The 22,249-nt window shown below is 38.9% G+C and overlaps 1 protein-coding gene across 1 annotated transcript in view; it reads left to right on the top strand.

Moving 5' to 3' along the window:
- The first annotated feature begins 2,187 nt into the window (after positions 1–2,187).
- The window catches only part of ILA (ILITYHIA), an 88,316-nt gene continuing 68,254 nt past the window's right edge, over positions 2,188–22,249 (top strand). Inside the window, exons 1-13 of the mRNA XM_077396641.1 lie at positions 2,188–2,473; positions 9,421–9,797; positions 9,906–10,037; positions 10,192–10,573; positions 10,731–10,877; positions 11,625–11,809; positions 12,191–12,317; positions 12,410–12,483; positions 12,673–12,749; positions 13,502–13,538; positions 13,620–13,786; positions 14,221–14,404; positions 21,136–21,213. Of these exons, the coding sequence (XP_077252756.1) occupies positions 2,350–2,473; positions 9,421–9,797; positions 9,906–10,037; positions 10,192–10,573; positions 10,731–10,877; positions 11,625–11,809; positions 12,191–12,317; positions 12,410–12,483; positions 12,673–12,749; positions 13,502–13,538; positions 13,620–13,786; positions 14,221–14,404; positions 21,136–21,213 (2,091 nt within the window). The 5' untranslated portion in view covers positions 2,188–2,349. The remainder of the gene's footprint in view (positions 2,474–9,420; positions 9,798–9,905; positions 10,038–10,191; positions 10,574–10,730; positions 10,878–11,624; positions 11,810–12,190; positions 12,318–12,409; positions 12,484–12,672; positions 12,750–13,501; positions 13,539–13,619; positions 13,787–14,220; positions 14,405–21,135; positions 21,214–22,249) is intronic.

Here is a 22,249-nt window from a genome sequence, read left to right as displayed (position 1 = left end):
ACTTGATCGTGAAAGTAGGCTTGAATCCAAGACGGTAGAAAGAGAGGAGGTTGAAGGATAAGCAAGCTAAAAACGCAAACTATCCAGACAAAATATATTTTGTTAACTTTTTTATGCGATGAGTATATTGGTCGTTTTATATAAGATAAAGGGGTTAGCACTTTCTATGCGATATGGGTACCATTATTGTTTTCCCATGAAATATGGGATCTCATTATTTTTTTCTTCTTTTGGATTTTTAAATTTCTATTCATTTTTATTTTTTTTGTTCAAACCGGAGTTCCTCGCCCGTAACCCAGAAGAAGCTCGTTTGTTTATGATATATGACAACGAAGGAAGTCTTATATTGGTAGAGAGATGGCTCATCTATCTAGTATATTTGATGAGAAATTGGTGATTGATGTGAAAACTAACATTCTATTTTATATTTACTTATGGACTTTTGATTTGAGAAACCTCAATTTACTTGAGCCGTATGGATTTTTAATATTTGACTTGTCATGGCTAAAAAAATATTATGAGTTCAAGAGCAAATGATATGAAATATATTATTCTTGGCCGGCGTGATAAGTTCAAGCTGATAATTACATTGAAACTCTCTACTGTTCGTATAACAGTAATTGAAGAACAGCTGACTACATACATGAGTCGGAACATGGCAGTTCCACCTCATGTGGAAGTGTTAAAGAACAACTGACTACACACATGAGTCGGAACACGGCAGTTCCACTTCATGTAGAAGTGCGTAACGATACTAAACCTACAATGTGACTCCTACCATAGATGGTTAGCACTGTCATTTTAGTTATGTTTGCAGTTGTAATTATTGCACTTTAAAATATTGGCTATCAAATCCTACTGGGAACGGTTGGCTGTGAGGAATTTGTTTTCTTGATAAATCGGGCATCTTCAAGTGTGAAGTCCTTGAAAATAGGAAACCAAATCCCTGAAACGGCTATTTCCATGATAAAAAGTTGATAAGAATCGGAAACAAAGAACATTGCTCAAAACCAGACATGGTTAGAAGTTGATAAAAATCTGAAACAAAAAAACTTTGCTAGTAACTGGATCAACATTTTCCAAAATTTTAGCAACTTCTCATCCCGAATACAACACAGACACAGCCGTTTCTAGGATTTTGTTTCCTGATCTTCAGGATCTTCACACTTGAAGATGCTCGTTTTATCATGAAAACGAATTCCAGCCAAACGCATCCATAGTGAGCCCATTTTTCTATGGATGTATTGGAGTTTTTCTAACACGTGGACCCCATATTAGATGCCTAGGTAGCCACATGAAGTGCTACATATGATGTATACCTTGAAGCTATTAAACTTTTATTTCCTTCTTATTATTTTATATTTTATATTTATAGTTTTTAGACAACTAAATGTCCATATCACAATTTTCCTTTTCATTGGCCATATTATTTTCGTTTCCTTTCCCACTCAAGTAGCACAACTAAACAGAGCCGAAGTTAAAATTACGAGATTGTATTATCTTTGTTCCTTCAGGACCACCTCGGTTCTGTTTTTACATACATATGTTGCCCTTTTCAAAAAAAAAATTACGAGATTGATATCAGCACAAGCATGTTTTAATAGTTGCACGGTCTCATCTCAGCTCCTCTTTTCTTTTCTAATTGGACCGTAAAAGTTTTTTAGGAACTCTAATTGCCTTTTGATAGTTCTTTAAATAAAAGACGAAGATGCTTCAGTGGAAATATCAAAACATGGTTGATATCATTTCCCTCTTTAATATTTTGTTAGGAAATGATATCAGCAGCACAACCATGTTTTGACAAATGCACTGACCATCTTGTCTTTTATTATTTAAAGAGCCATCAAGGGATGTCAAGGGTTTACAGCTCCCAAAAAGCTCTTAGAAACCAATTAATATGGAAAAGACAAGTTGAGTTTGTGCAATTATCAAAGCTAGGCTGTGCTGATATCACTCCTCCTTTTGTTATGCATGATTATTTATACCCCACAGGATTGTGGGCCAAATGTCGAATAAGCACTGGTTGAAGTTAAGATTGGCCCTCGGAAAATTATCCTCCAATCAAACAGGTCCACCTGTCTTTGTTTCTTCCAATTTGATAATGCGCTGGGGCTATCAGTCAATAAAACAAAAGATCAAAACATTTACGTCCACCTATCCTACTCTTCTAATGCCCTAAGCCACTGCTCAGTGCATTCTGCTGCTTATTAAAGCAAAAAACTCTCAGAAAAACCCTAATCGCGGGGGAAGAACTCAGATCGTTCAGACCGGATTGAGGCTCTGAAACCCTAAACGCTAATCGAAAACCCTAAAAGAGTCTCTCGTTCAGTAGTTAAAGGTTCAACGTCCATGCCATCAATGGCGCTAACCCTAGAAGCGTTGAGCGCTGTATCCGAAGAGGTTTCAACGTCCTCAACCAAGCAACGCGTTCGGATCTTTCGAGATGATATATCATCTATTCTACAAAACTCAGGTTTTGTTCATTTTTTTTTTACATAATTCGATCGGCGACGAATACTTGAATTTTGATTTTTATGTTTTGGATTTTTCTTAGGGTTTTTGATGTTCTGTTTGTCGAGAATAGATTCCCTGGGTTGGCATTTTTGGAATTTATCCGGATTTAAATTAGTCTGATTAGTGACATGCGAGAGTGATTCATCTGCAATTCCTTTTTGATTGGTGTTGTTCTTAATTTCACGTAATTGGTTGGTTTGGACTGCAATTGATTGATCATTTCAATCATACAAATGTACGTGGAGTCGCGTATGTCTTTGTATGATTATACAAGTGCATTCAATTTTTGGCCATTAGGAGAAAAAACAAGTGCATTCAATTTTGTGTTTAGTGGCACAGCTTTGTGGGATAGAGCTTATTTTTCTGCACACTCAAGTTTTGTATGCAACTCTGTCAATCAAATAAAGGGAAACAATAAATACAGGCTCGTAATATGTAATTCAACATACATTTAAAAAAGAAAAGAAAAAAGCAATTCAACATAGAATATTTGGTTTTCGATGATTCTATTAGTTCATAGGAGAAAGGGGAAGGGAAAAGAATGGAGGAGGGGAAAAGGAGGAGTGTGTCGATTAGAAAAGATCAATCTCCCCCCTGTCAGTTTATATTTAGTCACTACTATAATCCCCGAAATAACCTCATTACATAGATAGGCTTACACTCTCATCTCTAGTATTCCCCTTCAAGCTAGAGCCTAGATATCACTTATGCCCAATTTGTCTGTGTGCCCTTTCCTTGTGCTACTTAATAGTCCACATAGCATTGTCAAATCCACTCACAGTATGCCTTAGACGCCTTCAATTTTTTCCCGCTATTTCTCATCCTTGCACTTTTCATAGAAATTTGTAAAGTGGCGTATTTAAAAGCAATGATATGCATCAGGAAGCACTTCCGTATTGCTTGCAACATAACATTCTCTGAGAGCGTTGTGATAGTCTCAGATTTTGTCTACAACACATGCACTCACAACAATATCCAAAAACATGCCCAAGTATGGTGTGACTCAAATTCAACAGCCCTATATGTGAGACGATTCATTTCATTGTTCCAATAAAATTGCACGCAATCAACAATACCCCTGGATACTTCCCTCTCTAGTGCCTTACATCCACTACTATTAAAGGTCATAACGTGCCGATAAACATCTCTTTGCATACAACAAATGTCCATACGGCATGCAGAGATGATTGAATGATTGATCAACACTTGTTGGGATTAAGTCACAAGCTCAACTCACACCCATATGGGTTGGATCTTCCTAACTCTATCAAATATAAAGGTAAGATGTATGACTCATAAGATCCACTCAAAAATCGCCGTCATGATTTCTTTTGCTTTTGTTTTTGAATGGCCGTCATTATTTATTCTGGTAATAGTGCTTTTTCTATAGCTCAATGTTTTACCATACATCTTTTAAACCTTATGAATTATTACGCTGATCTTTATGTCTTCTACATTGGCAAATAGGTTAACACATGTTTCTGCTAACCAATCATCTGTAACAAGAGTGATTACTACCATTCGGTTGATAAGAACATATGTGTTTTGAAATGAAGTATTTGACCTTCACAATGCCCAAACACTTTGTTACACGATTACACCATGTGCAACCGTGTTCTTTGCACCCGGCAGAGTACTTAGATCCATTGTTATAAATTGTTAATAGTTTCTTCTAATGGCATCTTTCCTCAATACGCTTATGCAGTGTTCTATGCTATTGCAAGTCACCTCATTTCTAACACCCATTTCCTTCCCCATTTTCATCCTGTTCCACATCTTAGTTAACGAAGGAGTACTCATCCCCGTCCTTCAAACAGGCAACTCACAAATTGTTTTATCCTGTTCCACATATGCGTCAACGAAAGAGTCCTCTTTTGCTTCTGCTATATGTTTGGACTCAATTTGTGCATCAAGAGCCAAAATATCATAATCGTCTTCCAAACCATCATCTAACACGCCATCTGTTCTATGCCATTAAAAAAAAAAACTCACCATCTGTTCTAGGTGACGGGTCGCAGATCGAATTTTAGTTAATTGAATCTGCTTGGAATTTATATGGAAGAAGTCGAAATTGAGAGGATAGCTGGCCTCCTTGGGTGTTCGATTGGCTCCTTGGGTGTTCGATTGAGGAATTTCCTACTACCTATCTTGGTCTTCCGCTCAGAGTGGGGTGTCCCAAGAAGAGGACTTGGGATCCCATTGTGGAGAGGGTGGATAAAAAATTATCCACATGGAAAAGAAACTTGGTATCTTTGGGAGGTAGAGTCACATTAATCAAATCAGTGCTCGCCCATATCCCCAAATCCGAACACCTATTGTGTGACCCACATATGGTAGACCCATACCTCATATCATAGGGCCCCAAAATAATGGCCACTTAACTAAAACGGGCCCTACATGTGACATACACATACGCAATTTGTGCCCCGCATGATGCTCCTCCAAATTCCTATTGTGGGATCTATGCATGGTTCACCCCTACCTAATATGGGGCCCCAAAATAATGGACCCTCAATGAAAGTGTGCGCCACATGTGATGGACCACATACTTAATTTGTGTTGTAGATGATGCCCGCCAAAGACTTGTGGTATTTATGCATGGTACACCCTACACCTTGGCTCAACGGTAAGGTTGCTCCATTGTGATCTGGTGGTCACGGGTTTGACTCACGGATTTAGCCTCTCTGCAAAAAACAGGGGTAAGGCTGCGTACATCTAGCCCTCGCCAGACCCTGCAATGGCGGGGCCTCGTGCAGTGGGACACCCTACACCTAATGTGGGGCCCCAAAATAATGGACCCTCAACCAAAGTGGGCTCCACATGTCACGGCCTGACGAGAAGCCTTCCTAACACCTATTATGGATCATGCACATTGTATACCTCGTATGTCTTTACTATGGGTTCCCAAAACAATGGGCGCTCAACTAAAGTTCGCTCCTCACGTGACAGACCTCATACGTAGTTTGGTCACATGGTAAGTCATGTTTGCTCACAATGTAAGCCATGTTTGGTTGCAGGGTAAGTCGTGTTTGGTTACAGAGTGGCATATGTTTGGTCGTATGGTAACTCGTGTTTGCTCATCGGATAAGCAATATTTGCACATCAATTACTTCCTTTCACATCCGTAGATCGGCCGACAGGGAGGCAGATATCCTAGCTCTACAAGGTGTAGGGAGGCAGGGTTTGGAGATGTTTGATTACTTGCCTCCCTGATAGAAGCTATTCCTTGTTTTTCCTTTTTCTCCTTCTTTCCTCGTATTTTGTGGTTCGACCATCTCGGTCTTCTGCTCTCTCTTTAATGAAATTGCTACCAAGTTAGGTTATAGACTTATAGTGTCAATTCGAGTTTGGTCACATGATAACTCCTGTTTGGTCACATGATAACTCATGTTTGGTCATATAATTGCTCGTGTTTGGTCACATGATCACTCGTGTTTGGGCCCTCCTTCATGTGAAGATGGCATAATCATATCCTGGCCACTTTGGGCCCTCCTTCAATCTTTTCTTCACTTGTTTCTTGGGCTTTTAAGTCTTGAATTGTGGGCACTGTGAGCTAAATTGTGGCTGGAATCCATTTGGATTGCGGAGAATGCTGAGATAGTTATGGGCCTGTTTTTCTGACTTCATCACATAGTCCTACGGTATTACATCTAAAACTATATAGTTGGCATATAGTTATACTCAACGGTCAACACTTTACGCTACAAATTCTATCTAATGCAACTTGTGGCCCTCATTCTGCCAAAAAAATGTCTAAAAGGAAAGGGTGTCAAATAAATAAGCAATACAAAATTATGGATGGCATCATGTTGATTTCAATAGAAGACCCATGGGTGTTGCCCATTTCAAAAAAAAAAAAGACCCATGGGTGTTGCTCAACTAGAAATTTTGAGGACTTGATCAATTTATTATTCCAGGGGTCTAGTGAATTTTATTTCAAGTTTAGTCATTTAGTTGGGTTTTTAGTGGGGTCTATCAATGAAAACATGATCTTTTTTTAGGTTTAGCCGATACGGAGTTGGTTGTGTTTTTAATTTTATTAGGCTTCTAAAGCCTTGTTTGGCTATGTGTGTTTCATTGGTTGTGATTAGGGATTTGTTAGCACCTCGAAGCTTGAACAAATTATTCTACAGCTTCCTCTTTGGGTATAGGGAAACCGAGGAGACTTTCCTTTTTTTTTTTTTGAATGGTAGCAGGATTTTATTAAGAGAGAATCGGGCGGCAGAGGGCGTCAACCCAAACGGATACAATGATAACAAAGAAAACAAATAACAAAGGCAAGATACAATGAATAAGGCCTGCCAAGGTGGCAAATAATCAAGGCGCACTAAGGAATGTCTATCTACACACCTTCCCTTGCCAAACGATCTGCTAAACTATTAGCCGATCTCCTTACTTGATTTAAGGTGATTGAAGACCCCTCAATTCTATCCATGATCTCATCTAAGAACTGGGCAAACCTCCTCGGTGGAACCGAGGATCCCCTAAGCCACCGAATCGTATTTAGAGTCACCTTCCACAACAACACTATCAAGACACTCCCTTTCCATCCGAAGGATTCCTTGATGGACGGCTCTAACCTCAGATTCACTGGCATCAACTATCCCAATTGGCCCTGGAAACGCCCAAATAACTTCACCCCTTTGGTTCTTGAGAGCATCTCCTACGCCCCCCGAGCCTGGATTATGCATACTGGAGCCATCAAAGTTCAATTTCAACATCGCAGTTGAGGGGGACTGCCACGCTTGCACAATGGAAGGCCGGTGCTCTACACCGGAGCATATCTCTTGCCAACCATCTCAAAGATCAAAAGCCGATACAAAGCGGAAAAGAGGAAGGCATTTCGCCCAAGCTATAGTCAATGACTTTAATGAAAAGATAATAAGATGATTTGGTTACACCATCGAAGACCCTTGTATTCCTTTCTTTCCAGGGAACCCATAATGTAGCCAGGAAACACAAAGACCAAAGTACTTTCCCCTTTTTTCTTCCAAGGAACCCAGGAACAACCTTCAAGCAAATCTGAAAGCTTAGTAGGAAAGACCCAAGCGATACCAAACCTGGAAAGAATGCCACTCCACACCTCCCTGGCTACTGCGCAATGGATAAAAATATGGTATACTGATTCCCCTTCTGCTTTGCATGGAGCACAATGATCTACTATCAACATTTTGCGCTTCCTGAGAAAGTTTAATGTTTGAATCCGATCCCGGATAGCCGCCCGGCTAAAAGTGCAGACTCTCGGAGGGGCTTGGATCTTCCTGTAACAACTCGGATCTCGCTCCAAAAATGTTAGCTATTGTTAGCGTTTGGAGGACTTCAATCTCTTATAAGCCCATGGCCTTTTCCCTGCACAACCAATGTGGGACAAACTGACCAACACACTACACACAATCTGGGTTATTACACTCTCACCTCCTTAAGAGTCTAGCGTCCTCGCTGGACCCCACAGCACGATCAATCACTCACTCCGGCTGTAGTCCGTCCCCACATTGGGTGCGTAGGGTGGCTCTGATACCATTGGCAACAATCCAGATCTTGCTCCAAAAGGGCTAGCTACGGTTAGCGATTGGAGCGCTTCAATCGCTTATAAGCCCATGACCTTTTTCCTGCACAACCGATGTGGGACAAACTGACCAGCACACTTCACACAATCTGGGTTATTACACTTCCACACTTTTGCTTCAATGGGGGAAACATGACATGGCACCAATTGATTGTAGTCGCTTGCCTCTCGCCAAGGAGGCTTTCCTGTCTCCAACAAACCATGAACTCATTAAATGATTCATCGGGTTTTTGAGTAGTCGCTTGCAGTAGAGAGAAGTTTGGCTTCCATATACCAGAAGAGGGTTAAAGGGAAACCTTAAGACAATTTTTTCTTCCAAGTTAGTCAAAGAGGTGAATGATCCTTATGGATGAAGGGGGTTGGGAGGTATACCAATCCAAAGCTGTGTCAGCTAAGTTTCTAGTAGGGGTGCAGCTTGGGTCGGGTTGGGTTGAGCTTTTGCTAAAAAATGAACTGGAATCAACCCGAACCCGACCTGATTTTAAGGTAAAAGCTCAACCCGATTTCCGAAAAACCGACCCGAGTTGCACCCCTAGTTCCTAAGGAATAACCTAAGAAATTGGTAATCCTTGCCGCTAATCTCGACTGTCTCATTGCAAAATGCCATAAGGTGGCACTGATTGTGCCCTTTGCCCTTATATTTACTAAAGATAGGTGGTGCATCAGTGGGTGGGAACAGTGCCACGGGGAAGTGAAAGTAATTAAAAAAATGGTTGGTGGCCACGTCTACAACTAGCCCAGACTTCATCTTGTGGAGAGTTTCTTTGTAGCTTGAATCTCTTGCACGAATCATATTGTTGGGTTACACCGGAGCGCAACTTATACTAATTCAAGATCACTGGTGGATGGACTTCGGTCGATTGGAGTTGGGCCAGTGTTTGAGGCTGGCTTGGCTGGGGAAGATTTCACAGGAGGATTACAGTTGTTTAGTCCCTTTAGGAGAAGGCAAATACTTATTTTCTTGGAAATATTGAGAGTGTTTTTGAATTTATGTTTGGAACATCTCTTGTTTTTGGGTTTTTGGGGTCAATTTTCGATGTCTTGGGCTGGATTCCCCATGATAATGTTTGATTTCCCTCTATCCTTGGTCTATCATTTATAACTTTTAGAATTTGATTTCTTGCTCTTGGGTTGTCTTTCGTGCATACTATTTTGGTTCGTGAATTCATATTGATCAGTCTGCATAGTCTACCTAGGATTGTCCATCTCAATTAATTTGTGAGATCCTACTATTTTTGACTTTAGATGGGACGGTCTGCCTCATAGCTTTTGAATTTGATTGTCGTGAGCCATATGGATTTTTATATTAGTTTCCTGAAATTCTATTTTAATTTCTGCAGAGATATCAGTTGATGTTGCATCATTATTGGTTGATATCATTTTCAAAACATTGTTCATATATGATGACCGAGCATCAAGAAAAGCCGTAGATGATGTGATTATTATGGCTTTAAGTGGAGCTACTTTTATGAAAAGTTTTGCGGCGGCGCTTGTTCAGTCTGGGGAGAAGCAACTAAAGATAAGAATTCCTATAGCTTGTTACAAACTTCTCAAGTGGTCTTCCCTCCTACTAAGATGGAGCCAGTTTACCTCTGTATCAAAAAATGGATTTTCAAGAATTGCCGCATTGCAGGCATCGTTGCTTCATATCCTTATGCGGGGTTCTTTTCGCATGCGAAGGGCTTGCAAGCAAATACTTTTTAATCTCTGCTCTGAGGTCCTTTCTGAGTAACTTCTTTGTTCCTAATTTTCTTATAAATATTTTCCCGAACCACAAAGCTCCAAACCTGTTGCTATTTTCTCATCATCTTTTCGCCGTTTTCAGTCACCAGACTTTTTCAAAATCTACACAGAGGAGCTAAAGGATTCAAGGATCTCTTATGGAGATAATTGTGAATTGATATCGCTGTTGCTAGATTTTTCGATTACAGACACTTCTCTCTTTGAACAATGCAAGGTAAAAATGTTTCCTTTTCATCCTTTTCATGCTTAAGATACTAGAAATTGTTTGTTTTGGTGATCAAATTGTTGATTTTTCTCTCGACTTTATTGTTTTATTAATTTTTATCTGTTGGATTATCTATCTGTTTACTGGTATTATACTTTTGCAGCCAATATTTCTTGAACTGTATGTAAAAGCTGTTCTGAATGCAAGGGAGAAGCCAACAAGGGCTCTTAGTGAAGCTTTCCATTCACTTTTTATACGCATGGTGCATGAAGATTTTAAAACTATTGTGATTCCATCGTCTCTGAAAATGCTAAAACGAAACCCAGAAATTGTGTTGGAATCGGTTGGACTTCTATTACAATCAGTTAAACTTGATTTGAGTAAATATGCCGTGGAAGTTCTTTCCGTGGTCCTACCACAGGTACGTCATTCTGATGAAGGAAGGAGAATTGGTGCCCTGGTCATCATAGGCTATTTGAGTCAATTGTCTAGTGATCCAGATGCTCTACAAGCAATGTTCAATATAATCAAATCCGTCCTTGGAGGTTGGTCTCTATTTTTTTTTCACATTTTGTCATAATAGCTTGTTATTCTTGTGCAGTGTTCTCTACCAAATAAATGTTGCTGGCATGCTTTTGGAAATTTAATTTTATGAAAGTGGATGATATTGCACAAGTTTCCTAATCCGGTTAATGCATACAGGCTCAGAGGGAAAACTTTCATTCGCTTACCAGAGGGTTGGAATGATAAATGCATTGCAAGAACTGTCAAAGGCTCTGGGCGGAAAAACACTGAATAGCCTGGCACCTTCTATATGTGGCTTTCTCATGTCCTGTTACAGGGATGATGGTAAATTTCTTATTTGATGCTGTCTGTTTCCAACTTTTTTTTATTTGGTTTTCTTTTCGTCTATCATATAGGTTCTATTTTTGTTTCAACTCTTTGGATACATGGATTTTAGAATCTTGGATCTCCTCAAAATCCTGGATGGAATACGAGAGAAGAGGGAAACCGTCCGTTGTTTTCTGATTTATTGCCCTTCTTTCCGTTGAGCGAGAGAGTAGGAGACTGCGCCTGTTTTTAGGTTTTAGAAATCTCAAGATGGGGGAGAGATTTCTAAATCCTGGATTTCTTACTTAAACCCTTCATCAGCAACCTACTTCCCCCACATCTGAAACCTACTTCCATTGTAAAATCCAGAATTTTACACTGCTTTCAAACTAAAACCTGGATTCTGAAATCCATGTATCCAAACAGGGGGTGGTTAGGGGCTGTTTGGGTACGTGAATTTTAGAATCTTGGATTTCCTCAAAACCCTGGATGGGAGACGAGAGAAGGAGACCGTCCGTCGTTTTCTGATTTCTTGCCCTTTCCGTCGAGCGAGAGAGTAGGAGATCGCCCCATGTTTCCAGGTTTTAGAAATCTCAGGATGGAGGAGAGATTTCTAAAACCTGGATTTCTTACTTAAAATCCAGGATAATGGATTGTAAAATCCAGAAATTTGGAGCCCTTTCAAACTAAAACCTGGATTCTAAAATCCACATATCCAAACAGCCCCTAATTATATACAAATTTATACATTTTGGCCACATGCAGGGAGCGAGGAGGTGAAGCTTGCAATCTTGTCTGCAATGTCTTCTTGGGCATCAAGATCTGCAGATGCTGTTCAACCAGATGCTGTTTCTTTTATTGCTACAGGCCTTAAGGAAAAGGAAGCTTTAAGGAGAGGGCATCTTCGATTCCTACGAGTCATATGCAGGAATCCTGACATGTTAACAAGGGTGAGGAAGTCGATAAAGTTATCTCTTGGCCCTGTTTGGATTGCAAGAAAAACATATCTGATGTGATATTTTTTCTCTGGAATTTTCTTTCTTTCCACAATTTTGAGGGAAACAATATGATTATGATTAATTTAGAGGAATATCACCATAAATTGAAGGTTCCTCTAAATAAAAATTGAATGGGGTTGGTTCAAATTATTTTTTTCATGGGTTAAAAAAGTTAGCAATCCTACAAACATTTTTCATTTGCAAGCTTTTCCGTAAAATTCCAGCAATCCAAACAGGGCTTAAGTGCTCATTCTTTATGTTATTTGTTAGAACTCGTGATCAGACCTTTAGTTGTTCAGTTACTAGAAATTTTTTTATGACACTAATCTTCAGATATCACCTTTGCTGGAGCCTCTTATCCAACTGGTGAAAACTGGTTTTACGAAAGTAACACAGCGGTTGGATGGCATTTACTCACTCTTTTCAGTGGCCAAGATTGCTTCTATTGATACCAGAGCAGGTTTGTTTATACTATTAACCTTTCACTAGGGAAATTCAATGTTGCTTTTTAATTGGCTATTGTATTTTTTGCACACATTTTTTCTTTTGCAGAGGAGATTCTGTTGAAAGAAAGGATCTGGCTGTTGATATCTCAAAACGAGTCTTCGGTAGTATCCATTTCTCTGGTAATTGTCTGTGAACTTGTTGAAACATTCTGTTGGGTGGAATTGTTGAATTTGTTTAGGCTAGATAAAATGGCTGGATTTCATGTCTATTAACAGATAGGTCACCACGTGTTATCTCTGCTATATAGATTCCTTGGATCAATTTCCTATGGATGTCTTTATGTTTAAGTGCTTCTTTCTGCTTAACAGGCTTCAAAATTATCAAGTGAGGATTGTATGGCATGTATAGATCTTCTTGAGGTGCTTCTTATGGAACATCTGCACAGGTGTGTACTTGTTTATTTTTTAATTTTTGTCACCACCATATTTTTTCTTGCTGTCATTATTTGCTGTCTTTAAGGGCACGTTTGGCTACCATGGTTTTTTTTTTTCCATGATAAATCGGTTTCTTCTAAGTGGAGATGAGGGTGAAGTGGCTAAAAACCAGGAAACAAAAAGCAGGAAACAAAAAGCAGGAAACTAGTGTGGTGGTAGGAGATTCTCTTAATGTTATCCGTTGGTTAAATGGATCTCATGTATTCCCGTGGAGATTTGTAGAGATCTTTGAGGAGATAAAAGATATTGTGGGCAATTCCTCTGTCTCCTTCTGCTATATTAGGAGGTCGGCCAATGATGTGGCGGATAGGCTGGCATGGAATGGGTTGCACCTACCGGCCTTGTAACACTTTGACTTCCTTCCGCCTTGATATCTTTATTGTTTTCTAATTTTTTCTGTATTCCTATTCGTGTTTTATTATGTTTTTATTATGTTTTATCACGGTCTGCTTTTGAATGAAAATTTTGACCTTTCAGAAAAAAAAATCAGGAAACTAGTGTCTCCGGTGATGAGAAGTGGCAAAAAATCAGGAAACAGTCGATCGGATTTTGAGTCGAGTTTTTTGTTTCTTGATTTGTAGCCCCTTCTCACCACTTGGTAGCCAACGTGCCCTGAAAGGTTTATATAGTTATTAAATGCTTCCACTTAAACGAGACAATTGTAAATTGACCCTAAATTGATGTTTCATTCTTTTTCCTGTAGAGTTTTGGAGACCTTGTCTGTCAAACCACTATTACAGGTGAGTTCGATGGCATGCTGCTGCTTAAATCACTCATTTTCTTCTCAAATTCATTGCTCATAGCTGATTGACTTGTTACAGTTGATTCTCTACCTAATGTGCCATACAAGTTGGGACGTTCGCCGAGTGGCTCATGAGGCTACAAAAAGAATTACCTCAGCTGCTCCACAGTTGTCTGAAGATCTCTTAAGTGAATTTGCAAATTGGCTTTCTGTTATTGGAGACAGAATATTTATTTTGAAATCAAGGTATGTTTAGTCACTGTTGATGCAATCTTATTTTCCATCTGTGTAAGCCTTGAGTATTGTCGTGTGAAAAAAACCAACTTCCGTGTGAAAAAACCCAACTTTCATTCGGTTCATTGAATTAAGTAATTATTATGTGGCATCAATTTCTGGATTTCAATACATTCTGAATAACCCACTCCTTGAAGGATATTTTCTTTTTCTGGATTATAGTCAGATTCTTTTTCCTTCTTCTTTTTTCTATCTCCCTTACCAAACCTGACTTTCCATGACAATTGGTCTCGTTTGTTTGCTTTGCTACCGGCCATAAAATTTGTCCCACCGGGGATTATATGTTGATGTCTCTTTAAAGAGACAATATTGTTTTTCTTACATTATCTTCTGTTGTGGTGTCTCTGATCTGGAAACTATAATGTTTTAACCACGTGCCTTTATAGTGACACAGAAAATTCAGTGGATGCTCAAATCCCCTTCGTTCCATCCGTTGAGGTTTTGGTGAAGGCCTTGCTTTTGATTTCATCCCCAGCTCTGGCCAGTTCCCCAAGCACATGTGCTAGACTTTTATTTTGCTCACACCATCCTTCTATTGTTACCAATACCCATAGAAACACTGTATGGAAGGTGATACTTCTCCCCTTTTAATAATTGTTAATTTTTTTGGCATCATTTTTTTTTGTCGAACTCTTTTTTCTATTTTTTGTTTGGTATTAGCCTGACTTGAGAGAAATATTGCCTACTCTTGATATTTACTGCTCAAATTTATATTGAAATTTCTTATCTAAGTCCTTTGTCCTAAATAATGAGATCCATTTTCTCTTCTTTTGGTTCTACTGGTTTCTAGCATCTTGATGCTTTGATGCTCTGGCTCATATTGCATTCCATATGAAATTTGTGCAATCTAAATGTATTTAGTATCATCTTGGTGGGTGATGTCAAATTTAATGATTAGCATTCAACATCATCTAAGACTTTCACTTTGAATATGCTGATACCCTGGACCCCAGTGAATTTTCTAGGACTCTTGGGGATTTCAGAGTCACACAGGCATCTAAGTCACGCGTTAAGTCATCAACAAATGCGAACTTCGAGTTCTTGAAGGCTCAACATGCAAATTTTCTCCATTACCCCAATTTAACAATTTCATAAGTCGATCCAAAGTAGAACCTACAACTCATGTATCATAAAGAAAGGTTTGTGGCCACCACTGATGGGTCCAAATACTTATATTCATATTTTTGCAACGTGTAGGCATAATCAGTGGGTCCCACTGCCAGTAGCAAAGTGCCTGTGTAAGGTCACATTCATGTTGTAAATTCTAAATTTGAGAAAACATACAACTCACTAAGGGGTCCTCCCCTCCACTTGGCTACTCAAACGGGACGTCCAAATTGTTCACGTATAAACAAGAGAGCATGAGTAGGAAAAATAAGACATGACATGAAAACTCTCATTTTAATTCAGATTCTAGCATGCTATATTGATTCACCAAAAAGGAAAGTAGAAAACCCAATCAAATCAAGAAAGAAACACACCAAGTATAATTTGCGGCTTTAACAAAAGGAAAATGCAAACACACCAACTTCAGTTGATTGGCATACATGGTTGTTGAGCAATTATCACAAATTGACCTCATCTTATTTACCTACACTTGTTAGAAAATTTGAAGAAGCTTGATTCCAATTGATTTGGTGTGTTCAAATTCTGATAAACAACTGATAAAGAACCATCAACCAAATAAAAGTGGGTAGACTGTTTGCTCTGTGATTGACTGCATAATGCAAAACTAGCCCTTGAATAGAATAATAAGAAAATAAACAAGGGTGGCTGAAAGAAAATCCGAAGCTTCTGTAGGTCATTGGAGAAAACTATAGCATCCTAAGATTATAAATTCCTTAAAACCTCATAACATACTTCAGGTGTTCTTTCCTTCTTCTTTTTTTGTTGCCCTTGTTGATAGCATTTGTATCTTTATAGAACAGGAAGGTGTATGTGCATTCAGATTATGCATTCTCTGAACTTCACCGTCCAAATATTTTGACACATGTAACAAGAATTCTAGTACAAGTTCCCTCTACCACTTGGTGAAAAGAAATATGGAACCATCAAAGGATCGGCAGAAAATAATAGTTTTAGAGTTTGTAAAATCTAAAAGGTTCCCTACAAAACGTCTAGTTCAAGAGAAACTCACTATTCAGCACCAAAATCACCTTGTTATCTCTTCCCAATGGCAGAAACAAAAAATCCAAGAATAACCCATCAAGAAAAACCACCAAAACCAGAACTACTCAACTCAACTCAACAAAGCCTTTGTCCCAAACTAGTTGGGGTCTGCTAAATGAATCCTTTAGAAAATTTTCATGAAGAATGTGAAAGGAATCTATCCGGCTCTAATCCTGGCTCTAGTTGGGTTCTTCTACGTAGATCATTTTCTTCCATTCTATCCTATCCAAGGTCATGTTCTCTGTTATATTCCTAGCTATCAAGTCTTTCCTCACTGTTTCTACCCAAGTTGTTTTCGGTCTGCCCCTACCTCTTTTTACTCCATCAATTTGGCACGAGTCGCCTCTTCTCATCGGAGCATCAAAAGGCTTACGTTGGATATGTCCAAACCATCTTAAGCGGTGCTGTCTCATCTTTTCCTCAATTGGTGCCACCCCCACCTTTTTACGAATGTCTTCATTTTTAATTCTATCTAACCGTATGTGGCCGCTCATCCATCTAAGCATTCGCATCTTGCAACACTCATCTTATGCACATACTGCTTCTTGGTGGCTCAACATTCTGAGCCGTACAGCATGGCTGGCCTCACAACTGTCTTATAAAACTTTCCCTTCAACTTGGTAGGGATTTTACTGTCGCACAGATCTCCTGAGGCAAGCTTCCACTTCAACCAAGCTGCTCTTATTCTATGGTTAACATCCTCTTCAATCTCTCCTTCTTTATGTAGAATTGAACCAAGATAGTGAAAGATATCCCTCTTTGGTACCTCCTGTCCAGTCATATTTACTATATCTTCATCCAGCCTCCTTACATTACTTAAGTTGCATTCCATATATTCTGTCTTAGTCTTACTCGGTCTAAAACCTTTGGTTTCCAAAGTAGTTCTCTATAACTCTAACTTAGCATTTACTCCTGCTTTGGTTTCGTCGATTAATACTATGTCATCTGCAAATAACATACACCACGGCACCTCATCCTGGATACCCTCCGTAAGCTCATCCAAAACCAGAACTACAATCATCAAAAATAAAAAAATCCACCTTCTTGGGCTGTTGTCAGTAGCCTTTTCACCTCTAAACATCACCACACAGTAGAGTCCGTGGAGGAAAACAGGAAAAAATTAAGGAAAATTGGGTGTTCTGATTCTCTTTGTAGTTTGAGACAACACAAGGGTATTTTAGAGGAATGTATTTGACGAGGCCTATAATTGGTTACGTGCCATTTGGTTGTAGATCTCAGAAATAGTACTTGTCTTTGTCTTCAATGCTTTCAAATATTAACCAAACCCTACACTACGAGCGACAAGGAATCGCAATTTTCAGATCCAAATGATAGTACATGACATTGTCTTCAAAGCTCTCATATTCTTCAAGTCTAAATTTTGACAGAAGCAAACAAATTAAAAACAAATCTCCAAAAAACGAGAATTGAGAGGGAGTTGTCGAGGTATTGAAGAAACCCATCCAAAAAATCGATATTTTCATATTGAAGAAATCAATCGAATTAAGGAAAAAATTCTTGTGAAACTTTAGGGCACGAAAATAGCTTCAATGACGAAATCAACCTAATAAACCAACAAAAGAACTAAAGAAAAAGAAAGACAGAGAAGAAAGTCCCATTTGTGACAGTCTCTGATTGGTATGAGAAGCTCTCGATCTTTCTCTTTGCTTGCCATTAGAATCAATCTGTGTTGCATGGATTCAGATTCGCGTGTCGGGATCCGACATGGATTCGAGGTGTCGGATTCGACAAACCCCCAAAAAGTAGGATTCGTGGATTCGGTAATTTTTATTAAATAAAATAAAAAATAATATTTTTTAATATATTCATGGAAAAAATTTGAGGGTGGAGTGTTGTGGCGTTAGGGTTTTTATTCAGAGAGTAGGGGGAGGAAGGGGGTCGATGTTCGGGGGTAAACAGTCAAGGTGCTAGAGGTTTTATTAAGAGAGGACGGGTTGTGCTTTTATTAAAAAAAAAGTTAAAGGAGAAAACACTTCTAAAGAGAAAATATACCGGATTCACATTTTAAAAGAAACAATGATGTGTCGGATTCGTGCAAGACACGGCTACAACAAGAATCCGGGTGTGTCCCACACGAATCCATGTCGGATTTGAGTGTAGAAACGCGTTGACAAGGATTTGGCAAAGGGGGGAAATAATCCATGCAACAGAGGAATCAATGAATATTCATTGTCCATCAGTGGCTTTTTGAGAATTCAAATAAGATCGCAGGAAGTGATAAAAAAAAACGATCATTCGGATTGATCACGATGGTGACAGTCTGCCTAGTTGAGAGAGAGACAGAGAGGGGGCAGAAGGGTTTCGATGAGCAGGGAAACGATCCAGAGATTGGGAGGGAGTGATAAAGGCATATTTACTCACCTTGTTGGGAGATAGGTTGGCGCAGGGTTTGGCCTGCTTGGCGGAGGGTTCATTGACAAAAAATCAGGTGAGCAAGAGGAGAGAGAGACAAGATGGGTTTGACGTGGATGGCTGAGAGGTGAGAGAGATAGGATGGGATTGATATAGGGAGGAATTTTATGTTCCACCAGTTTTAAGTGAACTTATGGCGGTCTATTCTAATACATACTTCTGAACTTTTAAGTTCTAATGGGCACACAATCATCATTTTCGGGAACTTGCCACTAATGTTGCATTTCAGAGTTCTCCAAAAAGGCATGTGCGACTAACACATGTCTCATCATTGCCACTGAATGTCATACAAATCCCTTGTGACTAAACCCCCGAAGTCACTTAAGTGAATTCATAATAAGAACAAGGCCCATCAACTACAAAATTTTAAAGAAGTTTTTATATGGTGTATGCGTGTGCAAGCTCGTCCATATGCCGTCCCTTAAAAAATGAGGGTTGTTGGATGATTCTACACTCTTCGGTTGGAGGAGTTTTCATTACGGTTCCATCCTAAAGTTGGGACCACAAATCCAATGGTTAGGTTCATTCAGCGACCATAGGCCCAAACAATAAATGGTTTAGATCATCCATTCATGTGGGCAACGCTGCCTGGGGTTTTGGAGCGCTGTGTATGGATACTCATTTCAGAGTGAGGAGAGCTCTTTTGCATAGAGTTTGAGTTGGGTTTTCTTAATTTTTTGGTTTTTTAAACGAAATCTCTCTAGAGTGTAAGGTTTTGAGTCAAGAGGGCCCGCACATGTGTCTTTTAAGTTGTAGGAAATATTCTAGAAGTCTGAAGTGAAGGTTTTGGTTCGCACAAGCAAAAAGTGATTCCAAGGGTCTCCAGGAAGATGAAAAAATACGGGATTGTATCAAGAATTATTAGGATCATATAACTATATTGAGGATCATATTGAACAAATCCAATCTTAATTCCGATGGTCGGATCGAGTTAATATCTATCATCAGATTTTGTGTTATCAATTAGATCTCAAGATCTAATGATCAGATTCTAGTACCTTTTTTTTGAATGGTACAGATTCTAGTACTTTTATTGTGGATCATTGTGGTTAACCTAGATTGAGATGCAAGGGCTATATTTGGTTCTATTTTTGGAAAGTTCAAATTGTTGATCAGCTACGTTAAGAGTGATTTCATGTACTCGAAAGTTATGGGAATCTCTCTCCTACTTCTGTATCAGTTTAGTACCAGAGCTACAAGAATTAATTCTTCCATATTGGTCCTTCATCAAGAGATGGGTCAAAGATGCTGGAAGGCGGAGAGGATGAAGTGGTAGAAGTAGCATCCTATTTATTTGTGTAATTATTTGGGGATAGGGTAGGAGAAGCAATAAACAATATGCTAGTGTGAGGGAATCTATAAATAAAAGTATACATTCAATTGCTATCAAGGCAAATAAGAATAGCAAAAGGAAACAATTGACTTCAAAGGCTTTAGAGAAAGCTACTTACTTTGATTAGATCAATTCGGTGAGATATGTTGACTGAAAGGGGGCGGGTGGCTGGGGTTGGAGATTCTTGGACAACTTTTAGTTGGCCACAACTTGAATGGATGAGGATTTGCTGGGAGATACGTCTTTTGGGTCATACTCGTTGCAAGTAAGGTTGATCACAAATGGGAGCGGTGAGATATGTTGACTGAAAGGGGGCGGGTGGGTGGGGTTGGAGATTCTTGGACAACTTTTAGTTGGCCACAACTTGAATGAATGAGGATTTGCCGGGAGATACGTCTTTTTGGGTCATACTCGTTGCAAGTCAGGTTGACCACAAGTGGGAGAGATGTTTCAGAGAGAGCTTCACATGAACAAAAGGATTATTAGGGTCATAGTGTAGGGCTCGGATTGGATTTGAATGAAGGGTTGATATTTAAATTGGGTTTTCATGTTATTTAGAGAGTTTACATATTCTGTTTTAAGAGGGTAGGAGAAGCAATGAACAGTATGCTAGTGGGAGGGCACTTTATGAATAACAGTACAAATTCAATTGCTATCAAGGCAAATAAGAATAACAAAGGGAAACAATTGCCTTCGAAGGCTACTTTGATGAGATCAATTTGGTTGAATATGGCGGCTGAAGGGAGGTGTTTTTTTTTCCTTTCGGGGGGGGGGGGGGGGGGGTGTTGGGTGTGTGGGTGTTTTTTTTTTTTTTTTTGAGGGGGGGTTGGGTTTGAAGATTCTTGGACAGTTTTTAGTTGGTCACAACTTGAATGGATAAGGATTTGCTGGTAGATATGTCTTTTGGGTCATACTCATTGCAATTAAGGTTGACCACAAATGGGAGAGATGTTTCAGATAGAGCTTCACATGCACAAAAGGATTATTAGCATGATAGTGAAGTGCGTGAATTAGATTTAATGAAGGTTGATATTTAAATTGGGTTTTTGTGTTATTCAGAGAGTGTACATTTTAAGAGACTTTTAGTTGTTCATATAGGGGTATTAAACTATTAATCATGAGAGAAACATCTATTGTGGGTATTAAATCATTTCATTTGTTAAATTTGAATTTTGTTTAGTTGGTATAATGCGTGGGAGATGATACCTACTCTGTTGATTTGATAGCTTTTAATTTCAATTTCCTATTCTGTATCTTTCTTTATCAATTGCGAAGCTTGAAACTCTTTTTTTTATCTAATGTATGTATTTAGCTTGTGGGGAGAGCAAGGCTCTGAAGTTCTGATTTCTTTTTGATCCATGTGCAGAGGCTTAACAGGAGTCTACACAGGCATGGATTTGATGTTATTAACATTGTAGCTACTAATGTGGAGGTTATATGCAAGGTATATCTGATACACGAGAAAATGTTGTTGCTGATGTACTTCCCAAGTCCGTGTTTATACTGAGATTTTCATGACTTATTCACTTAGACATCATATTATACAACAAATAAACTGAATCTTGATTGATATTTAATTTTCGTCATTCCTGTACTTCTATAAATTATTATTATTTTTTGTGAATAGTCGATTTTAATGAGTTTCTTTAGTAAATTATGTAATCATTCCACAAAACGTACAAAGAAATGGGCAATGCAAAAAAGAATAAAAATGTACGATTCATTTTTGCCAAATTCCTGTTATTGACGATTTCAACCCTATGATTCAATCTGATTCCCATTAAAAAACAATTTTAATTTGGTTCCTTATTTACCCTTCAAAAAAATAAAATAAAATAAAATTGGTTCCTTATTTTCATTAGACAGTAGTTGTACGTTTATTATTAGATTCGTTAAGCCATTATGTTGCGTATTGTTTCATTGTTGCTAATGAATTTAAACTTAGCTTCAATCTGATGGTCTAAAGTGATGAAATTAATTAGCTGGTACCATATCAAGACTGTCTTCTTTGGGGCAGGCTTGAGAGTGTCTTCTTTCCAATGTTTGATTGGAGTATAGTCTATACTATGTGGGAAAATCATGTGGTGTTAAAACTAAAATTTGTCTTTTTGTCGGTGATTGTTGAAGGCGATATAGGCATTTTTTCTTTTTATGTTGTGTGTGTGTGTCTCTCTCTCTCTCTCTCGCTCTCTCTCTCTCTGCCTCTGTGTGTGTGTGTGTCTCTCTCTCTCACTCTGCCTCTGTGTGTGTGTGTGTGTCTCTCTCTCTCTCTCTCTGTGTATGTCTCTCTCTCTCTCTGTCTTAAGAGAAATAGTTACTAGTTTTTGTTCTTTTCCTAGGATGGCTACATCTCTGTGTGTGTGTGTGTGTGTGCGCGTGCGTGTGTGCGTGTGTGTGTGTGTGTGTGTGTGTGTGTGTGTGTGTGTGTGTGTGTGTTCCCTTTCTCTCTTGGCCCTTCTCCCTTTTCCTTAGCCAACCCT

This window comes from Tasmannia lanceolata, unplaced genomic scaffold (genome assembly GCF_043159265.1).
Source record: "Tasmannia lanceolata isolate RefF3 unplaced genomic scaffold, GAP_Taslan_0.1 ptg000015l, whole genome shotgun sequence".
Lineage (NCBI taxonomy): Eukaryota > Viridiplantae > Streptophyta > Magnoliopsida > Canellales > Winteraceae > Tasmannia > Tasmannia lanceolata.
The sequence above is the reverse complement of the archived record's forward strand: the minus strand, read 5'-3'. Positions and strand labels throughout refer to the sequence as shown.